Source organism: Ambystoma mexicanum, chromosome 11 (genome assembly GCF_040938575.1).
Source record: "Ambystoma mexicanum isolate Mex_15411 chromosome 11, UKY_AmexF1_1, whole genome shotgun sequence".
In the NCBI taxonomy this organism is placed as follows: Eukaryota; Metazoa; Chordata; class Amphibia; order Caudata; family Ambystomatidae; genus Ambystoma; species Ambystoma mexicanum.
In genome coordinates, this window is record NC_090934.1 from 1,329,144,960 (window position 1) to 1,329,166,508 (window position 21,549).

Here is a 21,549-nt window from a genome sequence, read left to right on the forward strand (position 1 = left end):
CAGAGACGGTTACTCTACTCAAGCATCTAATTTCTGTAGCAAATATGTTAGTCGGGCCGTGTTCTCGGAGGATCAGATGCAGCTCCACAGTAGCACGGCTTCACACCATGCGCGTAGGCCACGCCCCCTTCCTTGCTAAGTGATGGCTCTGATCGAGGCAAGCTCAGATGTGAAACAAAGCATACAATAAAAACGGGTAACAGCATTATTTCAGAAAAAAAGGAATGCCTATAGAGAAGTAGAATGGGAAGTATACTTTACATCTCATAAAACGTGGGAAAACCTATACTAGCTTTTAAGCAGAAGCCATTGAAGTCTAGACAAATTTAAGCCCTCGAGGGGAATGATCATTAGTCTTGATCCTATTTGTTTGGGTCAAGAGCAAGTTCAACTGGAGCTCTGAAAACAGATTTATCAAAGGGTGCTGGGTGGCATGGCAGGATCTGTATAAGCTCAGTTCAAGGTTAATGTTTCATGGGAAACAGTGGGATTGATGGAGGCTTCTGAATGGCTGAGCGGGACACTGGTCCTGATGCTGCATGGCATGCCATTTCTAAAGTATAGGCCCATGGTTTAGTGACCAGAATGCTGCAACCCTTGCGATCGGGTATCTTTGGCAATTCCCTACAGATTAGAGGTCTATGGGGCAGTTCCAAGTGTTCCAGTTCTCCAGTATTGATTCAGGAGCAGCCCTCAGAGACTCTTCAAGCCAAAATGCCCACCCTTTTGTATCCCCTAACCAAGGCAAGAATTTGATGGTATTATTAGGCTGTTGTCTTTCTGCATATCACCTGTGTTCTTTACGGTGAGTGTTTGGGATGGACTGTTAAAACTCCAAGTTTCTTAACGGGGCTGGACTCTCTTTTGTATAGGTGTCGACTTTTGAAAGGCATAGGTGTCATGTAGCGATCCCCTATCACCCGTTGGTGGCATAGTGGGAGAAGACCGGGGATTCTTCCTTTGCTGCCCTTGGGAACAACATCACACGGCTTGTAGCGGCACTCCCCACCATGCACAGCTTTGGCAGGGGACTTCGCCCCCTGTCTGCATACCATAACAATTCGACAAGCTATGCATGTGAGCAGTGCAAGGTTTTGAATTGGCAGTATTTTACTCCTTTTTTTTTCAATGTTGGGAGTAAAGTTATTTTCTTGGGAGTAAAAATATAAGTGCATTCCCCAGTGGGAGTATTTTCAAAGTGAGTAAACATTTAACAGGAAAACAAATGTGTTCGCAATAATTATTTCTTTGCACCTAGTTATTCATGTACATTAAAAGATGGAACAAGTTACTTAACTGTAACATTTATTCTCCAGCATGGGTCTGGCATGGATTCACATGCTCATGAATATTCCCTGTCAGGCTGGGATTCCTCGGTAAAGAAAAAATCAGTATCAGTTTTGTTTCTGATCTGTCTCTTAGTAGTGACCAATCACTGGTCTCTGGGTCATACTGCCCCCAGCCAATGACTGCCCTCTCCCTAAGCCCCTACCCTGGCAGCAATCCTCCGATTTGGTAGCACGTAAAGTGGCAGTATGACCAAGTGAAGAGCCGCAGAGGGGTAGGAGGGAGGGTTCGCATGTGAATCCATGCCAGACCCATGCTGGAGAACAACAGTTACAGGTAAGTAACTTGTTCCTTCTCCAGCATGAGGTCTGGCATGGATTCACATGCTCGTGAATATAAGAATACATAGCAGTACACACATGCACAAACAAGGGAGTTGGCAAGGCTCAACATTAAGTATTACATAAACTCGACATTAAGCAACTCTTATCTCCTCACCAGGCCCACCTTCAGGCGAACAGGTTGCGCAGCACTGCTTGGCCGACCCTGGACTCCTCCCTGGAATCTCGGTCAACGCAGTAGTATCTCGTGAAGGTGTGTGTCGACCTCCACGTAGCAGCCCTGCAGATGTTCAGCAGAGGTACACCAGACAAGAAGGCCATGGTAGCAGCGATCGCTCTGGTCGAATGGGCTCTCGGACGGCCGGGCAGCGGTCGGTTTGCCAACCGGTGACAGTGCATGATGCAGCCAGAGAGCCATCTGGAAATGGAAGCCTTCGAGAGGGCCTTCCCTTGGTTCACAGGTCCAAAGTTCACAAACAGTTGTGATGTCTTCCAAAAACTCTTAGTGCGGTCCACGTAGTCCGACGGCACGTTGGGCATGAATGAGGGTTGCGTCCTCAGCATCACCCTCGTCTCGTGAAAAGTCAAGTATGGAGGCTTGCAGGATAGGGCCTGGATCTCTCCCACTCGGCGTGCGGAGGTGATGGCCACCAGAAATGCTGTTTTCCACGACAGGAACTTCAACGGTGCCGAATGAAGAGGCTCGAAAGGCGCCCCCATGAGCCTGGTCAGCACCACGTTGAGCTCCCATGCCGGGGCCGGAGCCTTCACCGGCGGGAACAAACGGAATAGTCCCTTCATAAACTCCTTCACCAGCCGATGAGATCACAGGGATGATCGTCCCGTAGTTCTGGTGTAGCGGGAGATCGCTGCCAGATGTATTTTGATGGAGGCATGAGCCAGCCCCGCCTTGGCCAGCGACAGCAGGTACGGCAGCACTTGAGGGGCCGTAATTTGCAGAGGGTTAATCTTCTGTGCACGGCACCAGACAGAGAACCTCTTTCATTTGTGTCCACAGCACTTAAGAGTTGGGGACGCCCTGGCCTTTGTAAGCACCTCCTTGCAGTCCGCTGGGATATCGTACCCTCCAAACTCTAGTGCAGCAGGAGCCAGGCCTGCAAGTTCAGCGACCCGGGTTGTGATGGAGGATGGCGCCTCCTTCTCTGGAGAGAAGATCTGCGTCCGTCGATAGTTTGACTCGGGGGGACGCTGACAAGTCCAGAAGGTCCGGGAACCAGATCTGTCTCAGCCACGCCGGTGCGACGAGGATCATCCTGCACTGGGACCTATTGAGTTTGGTTGACGAGGCAATGGAGGGAAAGCATACAGGAACAGGCCGTCCCAGGGGATCGATAAAGCATTGCCCATGCTCCTCGGCTGGGGAAACCTGCTGGCGAACCTCAGGCACTTGGAGTTCGCCGCCGTCACGAACAGGTCGATCTGGGGTTTGCCCCATCGTCGAAAAAGCCGATCCACTTGGTCCTGACGCAGTTCCCACTCATGGCATGAGCGCAGCTCCCTGCTCAGTGAGTCGGCGATGGTGTTCTTTATCCCTGCTAGGTGGAAGGGCACCAGAAACATCCTGTGGGCAACGGCCCAATGCCACAGATCCTGGGCCTCCTTGGATAGGGCAGGGGACCGGGTTCCTCCCTGCTTCCGGATGTAGAACATCGTGGTGGGTTCATAGTGATAATTTCGAATGACATTATGTCGAAAGTCATAATGTCAAAAAAAAGGTCAACATTTTTTTTTCGAATGTCTATTTTTGTTTGTTTTTGGTTCGAAATGGGGGGGGTTCCACCCAACCTCCCTTTTTGTAATTCTTTTTTGTTTTACCCCTTTTTTTTTAACTTGCGGAACCCAAAAAAACATGTAAATTAAGAAATAAAACATTTGAAAAAAAATGTTTTTCGACTTTTTTTTTCTTCGACATTATGACTTTCGACATGTTTTCAACTTTTTCACTGCACACCATCGTGGTGGTTTTGTCGGTGAAGATCCTTACCACCTTGCCCTTGAGGGATGGGAGAAACGACCTGAGAGCCCGGAACACTGCTCGGAGCTCCAGGATGTTGATGTGGAGTGACCTCTCCTCCGGGAGCCAAAGGCCTCTCGCGTGAAGATCTCCGGTGTGCGCTCCCCAACCCTCCAGGGAGGCATCCATCGTCACCGTCTCATGGTGTGCTGGGGTCTGAAAGTCCGCGCCCGCCGCGAGATGCTTGCGGGTGCCCCACCACCGAATAGCTTGGCGGAAGACTTCGTTGAGCGGGATCCAACGGGCGTCGAGGAACTCCTGTAGAGGACGCATCCGCAGCCTGCATAGGTGCACCAGGTAGATGCAAGAGGACATCATGCCGAGAAGTGACTTGATGGACCTCACCCTGGCCACGTCCGTGGCCAGCAGGCGCTGCACCTTAACCAAGATGGCCTTCGTCCTTTCCTCCAACGGGGAAGCCTTTCGTGCCACTGTATCGAGCTTGGCTCCCAGAAACAGTGCGACCTGCGACGGAACCGGGTGGGATTTTGGGAAGTTGATGGAGAATCCCAGGTCCTTGAGCAGTTAGACGGTCTTCGCTGTGTGCTCGACGGCGAGCTCACTTGTCCTTGATCGGATGAGCCAATCGTCCAGGTAGGGGTAAATGTGGATCCCTTGCAGGCGCAGGCGCGCCGACCCCGGATGCTAGGCACTTGGTAGATACCCTGGGCGCCGATTCCATCCGAATGGCAGGGCCTTGAATTGGTAGTGCCATCCTTGGACTACGAATCTGAGAAACCTTCGATGTCCTTTTAGAATGGGGATGGGAAAGTAAGCATCCTCCAAGTCCAGCAACGATAGGAAGTCCCAGCACGTGCTGGAAGGTGACCATTCGGAAATTCTGGGCCTTGATGTATTGTTTAACCGACGCAGGTCCAGGATGGGGTGCCATTCGCCTGTCTTTTTGACGAGGAAGTATCTGGAGTAAACTCCGGAGCCCCGGAGCCTCTTCAGGACGAGCTCGATGGCCCCTTTCTTGAGCATCGCCCTTACCTCTAACAGCAGTTGTGGGATGTGATTTTCCTTCCTGGCCACGGGAGTAATTCGGGGGCACTTCTTTAGAAATTCGAGAGTGTGCCCGTGGGCCAGGGCATCCAGCACCCAACGGTCGGTGGAGATGGACTCCCACACGCTGACGAACTTCGCCCGTTGGCCTCCCACCGGGTTGCTCAGGTGGGGGCCCGACGCCACGGCCGGTTCAGTCGTGCTTGGAGGCGGCCTTGCCGCCCTGGCCTACTTGGCGACGGGGTCCTCCCGATTTGCCGTGCCCTCTGTAGGCCTCTTGTGACGAAGAGCGGGCTGCCTGGCGGTACGTTGAGGAGCCACCGCCGAATCCTTTGGATTGCCTCCGGAGTTCCGAAAGGTAGGCCGTTGTTGCTGCAAAACTCCCAAGGCCCGAGCCGTCTCCTTGTTGGTTTTGATGGCCTGAAGTGACTCATCTACTGTCTTTCCAAACAGGTTGTTCCCGTCGAAGGGCATGTCCAGAACTCTGCTTTGCGCGTCCTGGCGGAAATCTGTTGCCTTGAGCCATCCCCGCCGTCAAAGGCAAACACTGTTGCCCAACTGGCGGAACCCGGTGTCTGCGATGTCCGTGGTCCATTGCCACCTCATCTTCCTGTAGGATCCCCATGGCCTCCGCCCTCTTGACGTCCGTAGGAAGTCCAGCAGGGGGGCGATCTTGTACCACAACTCCCCGTCGTAGCGGGCCATAATCGCTAGGTCGTTGGCCGCCTTAATTGTCATTGCCGCGGACGGGGTGACTCGTTGTCCCATGGTGTCCAGTCTCTTTCCCTCGCCGTCAGGTGGGGAGGTTAAAGTCGAACCCGTAGCCCCCGTCGCTTTCTTTTTGGCCGCCGCCGAGACGACCGAATCCGGGGTCGGCTGCGCCCTAAGGCACAAAGGGGCGGAATCAGGGACCCGGTACTTCTTCTCGTACCGATCCCTCTTGGCAGGCGTCGTGGATGGGTTCTTCAGGAGAGCAAGCCCCTCGTCCCATATGTCGTCAAGCAATGGCACCGCGAGGACAGTTTTCCTCTTGGCCTTGCGCCGTTGATAGAGGAAGCCTTCCTTCTTCTGTTCTTCGGGGCAGAGCTGGAAGAGCTTGTATGCCCTGGAAATCATGGCGTGGAAGGAGCCAATTTCGTCAGGCGGGCAGGCCCGAGGGGGTGGTGATGGAAGGCCCATCCCGTCGTCGTATCTGTTCCCGTGTCATCCCTAGGACCAGGGGAAGGAGATGAAGGCTAAGCAGGCCGTGAGGGCTGGAAAGGCGGGGGGGATGAACTCTCCTCTGCTTGTTTGGAGGGCTTTCCGACGGGCCCGGCTCTGCTGGGTCGTGCGTTGGGGGTAGAGGCAATCTCGTCCTTATCTCCGTGCATAAGGTTTGGATTGCCATCAAAATGGCCGCCGAGTCGTCCGGCAATGGTTGCGACGGGCACAATGGTTGCTGCTCCTCCTCGGGAACCTTTTCAGCACCACCGTCGCTTTCTTCGTCCGCCTCCCCGGGGTTCCACCCGTGGGACCAGACCTCCTCAAATCTCTTGTTGAGGCCTTGCACGACTTCAAATAGCTCCTCCTCAGAGGCTGTATCTGTGTCCGTGATGGCCACCGCCCCCCCCTTTTTCCCCTGGGGTTTTCACAGGGGTCTTATCGATGGGCTGAAAAGAGGATTCCCTCCGCGGTGGCAGGGAAACTCTGGGCCCTGAGGTCATCTCCACTGGGGTAGCCTCCACAGGCTTCGCCAGGGCCGTCACGACTCCCTCGATAGAGGCCATAGCCGGGTGAATCAGGGCCTTCACGACTTTTGGCGTGCTTGAGGCCTTCACCTTGGAGGGAGGGACACCGCCTTGCTCCCCCTCGACTGTCTCCGTCGGGATTGACTGGGGCTTCTCCAAAAGCTTACAAAGGATCTCTGACTTTATCTTCCCCAAGACAGAGCGTTGGCTCGTGGTTGATGGTGTCAGTGAAAGTGCGCCCTGCCTGGCAGCCGAGGAGCCCGACCGTTCGGCATTCCCGGTGCCCACAGACTCGCGGTGCTTAGCCTTCTGTTGGGCCCCTGTCGCCGGAGCGCCCTCAAAGGACTTAGAAGACTGCTCGGACCTCTTCTTCTCACCTACCGCTGGGCTCTTTCCTTCCAGCCATTTGGTGAGGCGGATCCATCGATCCCTCATGGGCCGCTCTGACATGTTCTTGCAAAACGCACATTCCTTCTTCACGTGCATTTTGTCTTCGTGAAGGCAGTATAGGCATCTAGAATGCTCGTCCTCCTTGAACACATTCTGTAATCTGCATCCAGGGCAGTTCCTGAACAGCTTGGATCTGGGCGTCGAGCTTCCCTTGTCCTGGGCCATGTCCACAGGGTGGGCCTCAAGGTCTTCTGGAATCTTCCAAGAAGCGTACTCGATGAAAACTTCGCCATTGAGGGGTGTAGAAAATTCCGAAACGGGTCCCCGTTGATCGGAAGTAGAAATGGTGGAGCTTGAGGCTCGATTGACTGAGAAATTAGATTAAACTCTTTGTAAAATCGCAAAACACAGTAAATGCTCGAGAGCTATAGCAGGAGGACTCCCAACACTTGAACGTGCGGTGAAAATCTGAGGATGGCTGCCAGGGGAGGAGCTTAGGGAGAGGGCAGTCATTGGCTGGGGGCCGTATGAACCAGGGTCCAGTGATTGGTTACTACTAAGAAAGACAGATCAGAAACGAAACTGATATTGATTTTTTCTTTACCGATGATTCCCAGCCTGACGACGGGGAATATTCCTGAGCATGTGAATCCATGCCAGACCCCATGCTGGAGAAACAGGTTTACTTCTTCCCATCAGGCCGTGGTAATTTTTTCCTTTTGTAGTACATGTACTACTGGTCCAAACATATCCATGGATCTGTTCGGGTGAAAGCAGAGGCACGAGGTGCTATGTGCCTGCAGACAGATAAGTGGCTGATACACCCCTTATCTGTAGGGCTGCATGCGAGAGCTGGACAAAAGCACTGTGAAAGTGCTTCATGACATCCATCACTCTAGAGAGTTTATTTTAATTAAACGCAATATCAATGAATTTAGTCATGCAACTTGCTGAGATTCTTTTTAGTACAAGCACAGCTAGAAAGCCCTATATATTATGTATATGCTTTTGTAGGGTTTTAACAAAACAAAGTTCTGTAGAGTAATAACTGAACCATTCCTTGATATAGTGTTAAAATGAAAATGTTAACTAGGCAAAACCCAATTTTAGTTATTATACAGAAAAGGAGTGATAGTCCAGGAAGGTCCCACAGAAGGATGAAAATGTATTGCCAACAGTTAATAAACAAGACTTACCACTTGTATTGTTCCAGAAGGTGGTACTCGATAGCCTCTTTTGCCAAGGGATTCCAAAGTTATCACACCCTTTAAAGAACCAAAAATGTCAGTTTACTTTGCTGCATATGGTCATCTAAGGCAATAAGATGCTAGGTAAACATCAGAAGATCCCCGCCCCACTCCCTTCCCAACAAAGGGCCTGATTCACAGAAGCATTTTACAATGGTGAAATCCCATTGGAAAACGCTTTGTGAATCAGGTCCCTAGTGTGGTAAGCCAGACATAGGTAACAGCCATAAAGACATAGTTGAACTACTCTTCATTGATAAAGATAAAAAGAAACCTACTTGAATCCCCATCACTCAGAGTTTCCCTGCTCTATAAAACAATAAAAACAGGTGCTCGTCAGGATGCGTCACAAAATCAAGTTCAGTCCTCGCTACAAAACCTATGTTAACCTATCACTAATCTGATTGGTTTGAGAAGATAGAAAATAACCCCAAAGTTGTGTGCTTAATCAGGGTCCTTTCACTCTGGTGGGGCTATGACTAGTTTCTTATCCTTCCTTCAATGGTTCGGTCAAGTCTCTGGTAGTTTCAAACCACCAGAAAACTGGTTAAAAATGTCTCAAAGTTTCTTATGGCCACAAAACAATGTTCCATCTAGGACCTCAATTTTTATCCCGTCTCCAGGAATATGTCACTCGGTCCTGGGAAGGTCTGTATTCCAGAGTCCTATATTGTTTGTTCTCAGGCCCTCCGGGTCTCTTTCTTATGGTTTGCTGGGTGTTCCTCTTCGTAGCCCCGGGTGGGCCTCAGGTGACTTTGGTCCAGTTAGTTTCTCAGTCTTTGTCAATTACTCGTAGGGTGGGGCATTGGTGGGCCCCTCACGGGTTATGGGCATTATTGGCCCTTGCAGTTCTTGGTTCCTGTTCACACAGCCTTGGGATACTGCTTTGGAGAGCCCCTAGCAGGCTTTGGGCTTCTCTTGCCTTGACATTACACTGGTTTTGTTCACCTGTGGGTCGAATATCGCTTTGGTGAGAGCCTTGTGGGCTTTTCTGGTCCCTGTGGTTCTCATGTCTCCCCTTTCACGCCCCCCGGTGACGGTACTGCTCTGGTGAGCCCCTCGTGGGCTTTGGGATTCTCTAGCCCCCTGTGATTCTCTGGCGTTGTTCCCCGCTTGGTGGGGTATTGCTTTGGTGAACTCCTCTGGGGTTGTTGGCTTCTCTGACCCCTGCAATTCTCTGCCATTGTCTACCCACATCTCACCCCGTCCATTGGTGGGGTATTAATCCGGTACACCCTTTGTGAGCTATGGGCTTCGCTTGCCCTGTGGTTCCTTGGTTTGTTCATCCCTCAGTGGAGTGTTGCTTTGGGGAGCCCCTCATAGGCTATGGGCTCCTCTGGCCCTTGCAAGTCAGCATCATTGGGTTGATTCAGTCTGCAGTTCTGAGTCGCTTCCCCCTTTTGGGAGCCTCAGAAAGGGTTTGTTGTAACGCTGGATCCTCACGCCCTTTGTGGAGGTGCTTCCTGCCTCAGCAGTCCTCCAGTCATCAGGGACTCTGCCTTCATCGAAGCTACAGCACACCGTAGGCATCTTTGTCTCTCCACCCACAAGTGTTTCTGACTGACACTCTGTATTGCCTCTGCACAGATTCGGAATGCTGCCTTCCTTGCTCTTCGGTGGATGCCATCTCTTCTAGCTGGTTTCCGGTCAACTTTAAGCTATGGTCCATAACGAAGTTAACAATTCCATTGGCTATCACTCTTAGAGACGGTAAGGAGTACAGGTCAGAAACCCAGCTATCCCTCTTGAAGGGGCCCTTTGTATTATTGGTAGGATCAAGTCCCATATAATCAACAAACATTGGGGTGGAACCTAGAAGGGAGATGTGAAATTTTCATTTGGGCATACCTTGCCCCCAGAGGAGAGTCACCCCCAGTGGGATCCCGCATGCTCTGTCCCCTGGGGAGGGTATTGCGTAGTCGGCTTACCTCCTAGTCCCAAAGAGGGTGGACCCCCCACTTTGAGAGAAGGGACGAATTCCTTATATTTGTCAAAACCGTCATTTTCAAAAGACAAATATTAAACAAAATACATATGTGCATAGTAAAACACACCAATGCAACAACTTTATCCAACAATATACACAAAATGTATAATGCATTTAAAATATGGCTTCTATTTCCCAAAATATCAGAAATTGTCCTTTTAAAAAGATGCCCTGGGGTACCAAAAAACACACCATGGGTAAGGAAGTAACTGTAATAGCAAATTCTCTGCATTTATTTTTTAACAATCTTATCTTATCTGTCAACTTCCCAATTAACACTTAAGAAATAAAACACACTTACCATGTAAGGTGACGGTGCATTGTCATCAGAAACACTATAAAACGATACTTCAACTGGAAGGGTCATGTGAGTAGGGCAAAAGAGGCCACTGGCCCCTACATCAGCTGTAAAACCATCAACAATGCCCAAAGGTTCCAATCGATAATTCAAGACAGACTCCTGCAATACAAAAACGTTCTTGTTGGTCTTTGTTGGCATTCAAATGTATAAAGATTTGTCACATAATTCTGCATAGCAGTGGTTTTTCCAACACTTTTAGCCTAACGCATCATGCATTCTCTGAAAACCCAGACAACATTGCTGACTGTATTAATGCACTTCACAGATGTATGAATAATTTTATGAAATTAAATCCTCAAAAGCTGGAATTTTGGTAGCTGGCACACATTTAGATTTAGCTTTGGGATGGCAACAGCTACATCTTTATTTCCACAACATGTCCCTGTGTTGAAAATACTAGCTATTGCCTTGAATAAAGGCTTATCCTTCCAACTGCAAATCAAGCCATTTTACTGACCAACTTCACAAGTTACTCCTGTATAAGGATCACACCTTCCAGAAACAGGCTGTGATCTTTCCTGTACCTCCTTGATTTGTCAAATAGAATTATCTGGGTGAACCTTATATTTTTATCCGAAGAATGTAGACGTTGTAGAATGAAGCAGCTCACCTTCATACTGATACCAGATGGTCATGCTACATCTCCATGGTCATCAGCACCCTGCCATAGTGGAAAGGGGACAGGCCCATCAAGTTTAACATAAAGTGAATGTTCCACAATGATATGCAGAATAAAGATCCTGTGTTCCTTGGAGTGTAAATCCAACCCTACATACTAGCCAAACACACAGACTGGCTATAATCCCTCGTTTCAAATGTGCCCGAATAGGAGATCTGATGATGTTTTCCCATCAAGCCCCTTTGCAGTGGAAATCTTTACTTCAGTGTCTTAATGACCCACACATCTCTTATTGGGAAGCCTTGATGACCTGGCTCTTGCTGCCGTAACATAGAAGGGAATTGGAGCCCCTTTTGCATGGGCTCCAGGAAATAACATTGCCCTTCTTCTAATGGCTTGTTGCACCTGCTCCACTCATCTATTTCCACACCACCTCCACTTAATATCTTTTGGTCTGTCCTTTTATTTTTATATGCATGGCTCTATCTATAGTTAGCAAGCCAGATCAATTGGCAGTGTAAGAGGGGTGCTGTCCAGTTGACAACAACTGAATTCAAGACTGAGGCCATCTGTTTCAATGTGCAAAGACATCTAAAAAAAACATGCTTATCAACTCATGCTTCACCTCTTTCTCCAGAGCCAGCATAAAGCTTAAAGGCAAGGTAAAGACCTTGGGTAAAAGGTGAGACAACACCTACTCTTCAGCATTACAGGTGCAAGTCCTAGCTAACTCTGTATTCAACCAATTTCAACATTTGAAGGATGCTCTTCATTGCATTTCCAAGACTAATCAAATTTGCAGTGGCAGGAGATATGCCCAATTCAAGCCTAGAGAAATGGAGTAGCCTTAATGCCACTATGCTGGTTGGGCTTTTCTGCCCGTGTTGCGGTCTAGGAGTGTGCACCAGCAGATCCAACTATTGGCTAATGAAGGCTCTAGATTGGCTTCCTCTTAAAGCAAGAATTCAATTTAAAATCAGGACGCTTGACCCAGAAATTCCTCCACAGACAGTCCTGAATACATGAAAAGAAGATTTCTAGAAAGGTATCCTCATGCTCCAATAGGTTTCACACTCAAGAGCAATTTGTAATTTCTTCTATTGCCAAGAAAAGACTGGTTAGCTGCAGGTTTAGGGGACTGGAGCTGTAAGGAAGGCATGGTATCAAAGTAAGACAGACACAAGTGACCACAGTTCAAGGGTGTTTATTGAACTTTTTCAAGGGTGTGATAAACGTCTATCTAAACCTAAATCTAAGGATGGGAGCAAGCTACAACCAGGCAGTCCTAGTGGAGTCTCGTCAAAATAAAAGGGTCTATACTAAAAAAAAAAACTATTGCCAAACCTTACTGCTAAGTTACAAATAGTGTGGGGAAATGTTCATCAAAAAGAAAGAAGTGTTCACAAAATGGTCACGATGTTCAGGCCGTTGGCCTCCCTTATCCACATTTTCAGCATTGGACAAGGCGGCTCACTCAAGCATTGCACACTCTTGGGCTTCTTTGGCATTAGGACACAGTTCCATTACCAACATCAGGGCCTTCTGTGCCCATGTCTCTTGAGTTATCAAAGTCCCTTGATTCATAGGGCCTGATGTACCCAAACAAATAAATAGTTCCTTTACGAATATTCAAGTCGGGCGATTCACTCTTCACCCTGGATCCCCCATCAGTCGGGCTCAGATCCCTTTTGTTCCACAATCTTCACCTTGGGTCGTCCCCCCTCAGCTGGCCTCAGATCCCCTTTCCACAATTAGTCTCCCTCAGCCGGGCTTGGACCAATTACAGTTAGTATTAGCTATCGAAGAATTTCCAATGTGCACAGGGTTTGGCATGACCCGTTGCAGGACCACTTCGATTTCACAGTTCAAAATGTTACACTCTCAGTGGATACCTAACGGAGACCTTCAAATGAGCACCCATTTGTGCCGGACCAGTCTGTGTATGGCATCGACTTTGTTTTTAAAAGTTCTGTCACTCGCTGGATATTCAATTATATTTGCGTCGCTCATCACATACGCCTTACATTCAGTTCTTTGCAGATTTGTTCATACAATGTCGCTGCTTGCAACCTTGGTTCTAACACAGACCGGTCTGCTATCAGTCTCCCCGACTCACCAGCTCTGCTGACTTTACTGGAGTGGCTTTTTTGTAGGAGCCAAGGTCAGTACCACAGCAGCAATTGCTCCTCCCCGCCTCGGCTATCGATGCGGGAGGGCCCCGGGTACCTTCTACACACAATGCACCTTTCTTCAGTTTTAATTCCCAGTCTTATGTTTCTTATTCTCGAGGGCTTGTGAAAGTAGCAGTTTTCTTCCTTTGAAAAGGCCAAGGGTAATTCCCTCCTTGCAACCCTTTCTGGTTTTGACGTCTTTCTCCTCGTATTAAACTGCCATCTTGGAACTACTTCTTCCTTGTGTGTTTTGCCTTGCTCAGAGTGTGCTTTCATGCTCCGCCTTTTATCCATGCGGGGACGTGTGATGGAAGTCAGGTGTGTGTAGTTATCAGTAATTGCCTGACCCTTCTGTTGGGACATGTCAGGTATGTTGTATGGTATACAGCTCGGGTGTTAGTCCATTTTCTTTCACAATGACCTCTCCATGAGAAAGTGTTTATGTCGGGAAAGTGGGGTGGGGGGTTGAGTTCGTAAGTATCCTACCTGGTAGAATGAGGAAAAGGTGTTACAGGGAGGGGGATACCGTGTCTCACCATCCGGTGTCCCACTCCCACAAGACCTCTTATCAAGGTGATCCTCCCGCACTAGTCCACCCCCAGGAACGGGATCCAAAAGCGATGGCTGTGTCCTGGTCACCTGGATGACAGATCCTCTGAGATTAGTGGGTGAGACACCTTCACAGAACTCAGTTTGTGGATCAATCTACAGGGTCTGAAATTAAGATTTCATAAGCAGAGGCTAACACCAGCTCCTGGGCATCAGGCATGACCAACAATAGAGCTACCCTAGAAGACCAAAACGTTTCAGGATTAAAATGAAATATATTGGAGCCAATCTGCATATCTACAGTGCATTTCTCAGTGGCTTTGAACTGGAGGTGACCTTCCTGGGGTACCTACTGGATGGCACTGTGGCATATGCGGCTTGTTGGCTGAAATGATCTAGGTATACATTTTTGGAGAGCTACCTCCTGCATCATTTTATGAAAGACTCGGTCATAATTCATAAAAAAGACAGGCATCAACCTGGCATTAAATCTCATTACAATAAGATCATTAGCATTAGGAGAAATGGTTAAAACATTCAGAAAGTCAAACGTTTACCTCAAAATTTCCCAAAAGGCTTAAACTTGTAGCTGGTGGAGCACTTGCACTAAGCAGATATGAATCAAAGCTGTCTGGGAAATCCTCTGTGTTTAAATACTGCTGCGTACTACAAAGGAATCAAGAAATAACAGTGTGTGAATATATCTTAATAGATCAAAGTGTTTAGGAATGTTCAAACCAATAGGTCCAGAATAAAGGCATAACTTTCAAGCCTACAGCGCAAAGAGGTGATTGTGCATGCTGAGAGAGTTCAAGGCAAACCAATGACGCTTTATTGCCTGGTTGAATATTGTAAAATAAATATATACCTGTACATTCCAAAATAAGTACAAAAAAGAAGATGCCATACGATGGACATAAAGAGACAAATAATCACTCTTGTATCTATAGATTTCTAGGACCGCTCCATGGCCTTTCCTGCTGTGTGAAATAAAAATATGAGGGCACAAATTCCGAAATAATATTTCTATGTATTCCCAATGAAAATTACATAGTAGGCTTTTGTTACAACTTTGACTTTGGAGCAGAGTTGACAATATTGATCCTCAATTCAAGTTTTGTAAATAATTTGAGATTTCCATTGTTCCCTCATCCATGGAGGGATTTCAGACTAAAGTTATTGATAAGAACTACTATGGCACGTAAGAGTGTTTATTTATTGTTACTTTGGGTGCCTTTCTGCTCATGTGTGTCCTGAAATAAATTCTACTGTTGCCCATGTTGCCCATGTTGTGAGTGGACATGGGCAGCAGGGCACAGTTTGAAACAGTAATGCCTGAAACAGCAAAGTTTTAAAAATGAATTGGAAACATCACAATTACTTTTGTATGCTTTTCATTTCAATGCCTTGATGTTTAAAATTTCGAGTTTGAAAATATACATTTTCTTGGAGCATTTCCTTTGTTGTTGTTCTTTTTCAGGCAATTTTCTTTTTGCTATTCACGTTTGTTCCTTCCCCCAGTCCAAACTCGTATTGCATAGCCCAGGGTGGAGCATTTTTATATTAACATAATAAGGGAACAATCCCTGGGCCCTTTCACATTGATGCCCTCCCTACCTCTTTTCCAAAATTGTGTACCATTCTGCCCTTATTAAAAAATGTTGTTTACAGTGTCATGACCAGTTGAAACATCTCCATCCCCTGCATCTCTCAGACCGCTTACTCCTGATTACTTTCACAAGTCTTCTGATCCACCTGTGTCCCTGCTGTTGTTGTCTAAATCAACAGATTGTGATGTTTGCACTGTAAAAATTAAATTAAAAAAACAAACAAGTAAAACAAAACGTTGAACTATGGACTATAGTGCAAAAGGCCTGGGACCATTTTGAACAGTAACAGTATTACAGAAGCTATTGGATAGAGGGGGGGGGGGTCTGTGGAATATGTGTGTTTAAGAGTAGAGAGAGAGTAGGGGTAGCGGTAGCTGTGTAGTTGTGGGAGTAGTAGAGTGGAAGTAGGAAGTGGTAGTAGTGGACAGTTGTGTTAGTGAGTGATAGTTGCAGTGGAGAGAGCAGCGGTAGTGAGAAATAGTGGTAGTAGCGACAGAGTAGAGGAATAGGGGGAGTGGTAAGAACAGAGAGGGTGTAGCGGTAGCGAAGGAGTAGTAGGAGCGAGGAGGTAATATAACAACAGAGGTAGTGACAGTGAGACGTGATAGAGTTGAGAAGTGAGAAAAGTCAGATGAAAGGGTGGAGGTGGAAAGGCAGAGTGAGAGATCAGAGGGACAGTAGTATGGTCGAAGGAGAAAATCTGTTGCGACCAGGGTAGAAAAGGGTCAGGATAAAAAGGGGGTGAGAGACAGGAGAGCGACACCAGTTGAAAGAAGGCACCATCTCTAATCCCCTAAGACTACTAAGCGGGATCGGTCAAGGAAAAACTAGAAGACCATGAGGCTGTTAGGTAGCCACCGTATAAGGGAAAACACCAGTAGTCCCAGGAAGAAGAACAGGCAGCAGGAGCCACCTGGCGGAAGTACAAACATCCTGTTACCGACGTCTGGGCTAGGGAGGAGGGAAACGCTGGGGTAGATGAGTGCAACGAATCCCGAGATGTCGTCACTCTTCCCCGAGGACAGAGCCCCTTTCCATGAGGTCAGGAAGGTGAGGCCACTACCCAATAGTCCCCCTGGGTTGGTACTCAGTGGCAGGATCTCATGGGGAGAGAATTCCCCTATAGGGATCAGGGAGGACATCTTGGAAGAACACATCATGACACTCCTCACCCAAGACCCTACCCACCTCGCTACCATGTAGACCCTAATACTTTGTCTAGTACCCCCATGTACTTGTATAGGGCCAGTGACATAAGACCCACATAGACGAGGAACAGTAGGGAATACCTAAGGATGACTCCCTCGACAAGTATTGAGACAAGGAATAGGCGCGGAACAATGAAGAGCCATAATGAGAACATGAATGGACATTCTAGTTGTCAGAGTCCATTTAGCATAAAGAGGAAGGAAGGAAGGACTTAGTTGCGTGTCCAGCCCTCCCTGGGGGAACTGTGAGCGAGGAAGCGGTTTGGCAGAGTACAGAGCAGAGACCGCTGGTTAGGACATGAGCGAGGGAGTCTTGACGACCCTGCTGGGTCCATTAAGAAAGGCCCACACAGAAGACTGGCAAGTCCAAGGTCCAGGCGTGCGAGAAGCTGGGGCTCCTGCCAAACAAATATCTCAGCTGCAGAAAGCTCAAAATGCAACAGTCAGACTGCTGTTTGGTGTTAAAAAGTCCTCACCAATGTCAGGGCTCCAACAGAGAAGGGAGTCATTCTTATGGACCAAGGAGGCCTACTTTAGTTTAATATTAAGTGTAACGGACAGAAGAAAAAGTTACTTACCCATGGTAACGTTCTTTGAACTGGATGTTCCTCCCGTGTATTCCTCATCTTTGATATTCAAGTCTGCTTCCAGCTTGCTTCGGAATTGTTTTTCATAGGGTTGAGTGTCGTGCAGAGCGAATCTCGGTCTTTGACGGCCTCCGTAGCGTCCTTCGTGATGTCGACGCTGATCTATATAGGCATGTGCAGTGACCGTTTCCTCGGTTCTTAGTTTTTCCTCCTCAAGTAGCATGCCATGTTCCAGGAGGAGATAGTCTTGGTGTTGCGAGAAAGTAAGGTGTAAGACAGGGAAATTCTAGGCAAGAGGGGATGGATGGGAGGGCGATGAATACGTGGGAGGAACAACCAGGGGCAAGTAACTTGTTATTTGAATGGATTGTGTCTTCCCACATAGTCCTCATTTTTGATAGACTCCCAAAGCAGTTTGAGTTTGGTGGAGGGTGATAAGAATTTACTTTATTTGTAATGCAGCTTTGCCAAATGTACCTTCTTCTCCTGAAAAAGAATCTACACAGTAGAATTGACTAAATGTATGCAGGGACTTCCATGTTGCCGCTCTGCAAATGTCCCTCACTGGTACACCTCTTTCAAGAGCCAATGAAGCAGACACTCTTCTAGTAGAATGCGCTCTTAGACCTTCAGGTGAATCCTTGCCAGCCAATGGGTACACTCAGTTATGCACATAACAGTTCGTCTAGAGATGTTTTTTTTGTGACAGCTAATCCTAATGTATGACCAGCCTACCCAATAAAAAGCTGATCATCTTGGCGAATATTTGCAGTCCTTGTGATATAGAAACTTAGAACCCTCTTTGGGTCTAAATGATGAAGAGCCTTAGATGGATGAGGAGGAGGATTAAAAGATGGTAGTGCAATATGTTCTGCCAAATGTAATTCTGACAACCTTAGGCAAGAAAGAAGACAACCCTTAAAACTACCTTATCCTTGAAGAAGGTAGTGAAAGGTTGTTTGGAAGTCAGAGCCTGTAGCTCACTTACCCTACGAGCAGATGTGATAGCCACTAAAAAAGCAGTTTTTATGCTGATCAACCTTATAGGACACGGATGTAAAGGCTCAAAAGGGAGCTCCCATAAGATCTCTTAGTACCAGGTTTAGATCCGATGATGGCATGATGAAGGGAGCAGGCGAGAACACATTTGTTAAGCCTTTCAGAAATGGTGTCACAATTGGTACTCATTCGGAGATCTTTTGAAAATTGAATGGGCCGCCAAATAGCCCTTCACTTTGGCTAGTTGCAACTCAGAATGGGTCAAGTAAAGTAGAAAAATAAAACCTGGGAAAGTTTACATGAGAAAGGATCTAGTTCATTTTGCCTGCACCAGTTGCGAAATCTATTACAACGGTAGCGGTACAGGGATTTAGTTGCTGGTTTCCCGCCGAAAGCAACACTTCTATTCTGTCTTCCATAAGGTCCCAATCCTTATATCTGACCCTTTCAGATACCAGGCATGAAGGTTTAGAGTCCTGATCTATGGGTGAAGAATGTGACCTCCCTCTTGCGAGAGTAGGTCTTCTCTTTGGGGAAGACCGCCATTTCCAGAAGGTCCAGTTATCACATTCTCCTGGCCCAATCCGAAGCAAGAAGATCATGGTTTCCCCAAACTTCCTCAACCTCAATTTTACGTGAGGAATGATGGGGACTGGTGGGAAACTGGAAACGCATACAGGAGTGGAAATTCCCAGTCCACTATGAACGTGTCTCCTAGCTACTCTTTGGGGAAAGGCCCTGGAGCAGAACAGCTCACACTTCCGGTTGCCACTGGTCACAAGCAGATCCACTTGAGGGGTTCCACAAAGGGCAAAGATCTCTTGAAGGACTTCCTAAGCTAGTTCCCACTCGTGGGAGATTGTGCTCTGCCTGCTCAGAGCATCCGCTGCTGTGTTCTTTTCTCCAGCTAGATGTACTGCCAGAAGAGTTATTCCTTCTCTTATAATGCGCAGAACCAGAGCTGCATTGCCTCTCTGCACAGGGGGAGTGACCCTACACCACCTCTCTTGTTGAGGTAATGCATGGCCACTGTGTTGTCCGTCATTATCAAGACACGTTTCCCCTGTATCGAGGGCAGGCAGGCCATCAGCGCTAGTCTGATTGACCTCAGCTCCAAAAGGGTGATATGGAGTCTGGACTCCGACTGAGACCAGTGTCCGCTTTTTGAAAGCTCTCTCATGTGCGGTCCCCAACCTGAGAGGGAGACGCCTGTCACAACTGTCATCTCCGGCGATGGTTGCCGAAATGGTTCTCCTCTCATCACGTTCTCTCGGCCGGCCCACCACAGGAGATCCTAGGCGACCTTTGTCGGGATCTGGAGAAGGTCAGTCATTCTGCTGGAGAATTGAGACCAATGGGATCTCGAAGTCGTAGGCCAGAAGACATTGGGCACTCTGAAAAGATGTTGAGACCTTAACTCGGGTAGGTCCGGCTGAGATGATCCAGGCACTGTTGTAGAGAAATGGCTCTGATCAGCCAGCCGTCCAGGTAGGGGTAGATGTGAATCCCCCCCCCCATTCTTAGACTTGCTGCCACCACTGCCATAAGCTTGATGAAAACCCTTGGGGTGGAGGTAAGCCCAAATGCCAGAGCTCGAAACAGATAATGAAAACCGCCAACCGCGAACTTCAGGTACTTTGTGCTTCTGATGTATCGGCACATGAAAGAAAGCATCCTCGAGGTCCAATGACACCAACCAATTCTGGAGTCGAAGGGCCTGAAGGATCTGCGAAAGAGTTACCATCTTGAACTTGTCCTTCCTGAGGAACTTGTTTAAGCATCTAAAGTCCAAGATGGGTTGCTCTCCTCCGTCCTTCTTTGGGATTAGAAAGTAAGGAGAGTACCAACTTTGGTTCCTCTCTGCTACAAGTACCAATTCTATCGCACCTTTCTCCAAAAGGGTGAAAATCTCCTGTTAGAGGAGCAGATTTGGAACCAAGGTTGATCTTACTCTTGCGGTGCAATAAGGAGGTATTTTAAGGAATAGCAGGAAGTATCAGTCTGATACTGTTTGTAGGACCCATGCATCCAAAGTTATGCTTCGCCAACTCTAGACATGGTAAGACATTCTACCACAGTTTTGTGGTTTAAGGAGTCATTTTGCTGTTCCACCTGCAGCTGAGGGTAAATCTGCAGATGCTAAACAGGGAGCCCTTCCTCCTCTACCTCTTCCACTATAGGGTCTTCTTTGTGAAAACTGACCTCCTCATCTAGATATGGAACAATAGAAATGAAAAGAATGACCTCTCCATCCTTTACTTGTAGATTGAGGTTGTCTTTCGCCGCCCCCAAAGATTTTGCTGCAGCTCTAGAAGCTTGCAGTTTTTTCTCGACTGCTATCGGCCTTCTACCCAAAAAGAGAAGTACCGTCAAACAGCATGTCTAGCAGATGTACCTGGATGTCTGCCGAAAATCCAGATTTTAATCAGCCTGATCATGCGTCTAAGTACCGTGCTGGCAGCCATGGCTCTCCTGGTTGAGTCCACTGTATCTAAACTAGATTGCAGCGATTGCCTCATGGCATCTTTGCCATCTTGTATCAAGCTTAAAAACTCTTCTCCCTCTGGTATGTAATCTGCTTCCAAAGCAGCTACACCCCAAAGGGTATGAGTGTATTTTGCTAATGCACTAGTAGCCTTGGCAGATTTCAATGCCATACTTCCTGCAATAAAAACTCTTTTACCCAAAAGTCAATTCTCCCATCTTTCTTATCTGCTGGAGCAGAAGAATAGGCTACAGCCTTTGAAGATGCTGTTGCTTCTTGAACCACTAAGCTTTCAGGCATTGGGTGCCTGTTCAGAATTGGAGGATCTATGGAAGCAGTCTTGTATTTCTTTGTCAATAACTTATTAAAAGATGGAATAAAATCTGGTTTCAACCAGTTCTCAATTATCCTTACTCTCAGGGCTGCATGGAATGGTAATATAGCTTCCCGATTTGGCCCACTGTCTAAGATGTCAGTGTCACTGTCTAAGATGTCACATCAGTTTCTACAGTGGCTGCAGGTCTAGACCATCCCAGATATTCAGCTACTTTACTAATAACCATTCTGTAAGAAGGATCAGCATTACCAAATTCTGTTTCTGGTGAGATTTCTCAACTAAGGGTTTTTGTATCGACAAGATATTGCATCTTAGACTCATCTGAAATTAATTCTTCTGGAACATTTGGGGTTCCATATTCATACCCAAAAGGAGGCTGATCCTCTTCCTCCTCATCATCTTCAAAGACAGAACCCCTCTGCCTAAAGAAATCAGGTCTTGTAATGGTTTGGAAGAATTTAAGCTCAGGAATGGATTTTACAGTCTTCGAGAGCGAAGAATGCTCCAATGAAGTCGAAGGCGTTGAATGTTTCGACATTGGGCCTCACTACGAGTACGGCGGTAGGGGGTTAACAGCACTGGTAAGGATGCTGGTGCCGTTAAC

At 47.6% G+C, this 21,549-nt stretch overlaps 1 protein-coding gene across 2 annotated transcripts in view; it reads right to left on the reverse strand.

Annotated features, from left to right (window-relative positions):
- ATOSA (atos homolog A) overlaps window positions 1-21,549 on the reverse strand; it is a 662,760-nt gene that overhangs the window by 133,069 nt on the left and 508,142 nt on the right. For both annotated transcript variants that reach the window (XM_069624850.1, XM_069624849.1), the window contains exons 8-10: window positions 14,277-14,385; window positions 10,321-10,479; window positions 7,982-8,050 (exon numbers count right to left, since the gene is read on the reverse strand). In XM_069624850.1, coding sequence (XP_069480951.1) covers window positions 7,982-8,050; window positions 10,321-10,479; window positions 14,277-14,385 — 337 coding nt within the window. The remainder of the gene's footprint in view (window positions 1-7,981; window positions 8,051-10,320; window positions 10,480-14,276; window positions 14,386-21,549) is intronic.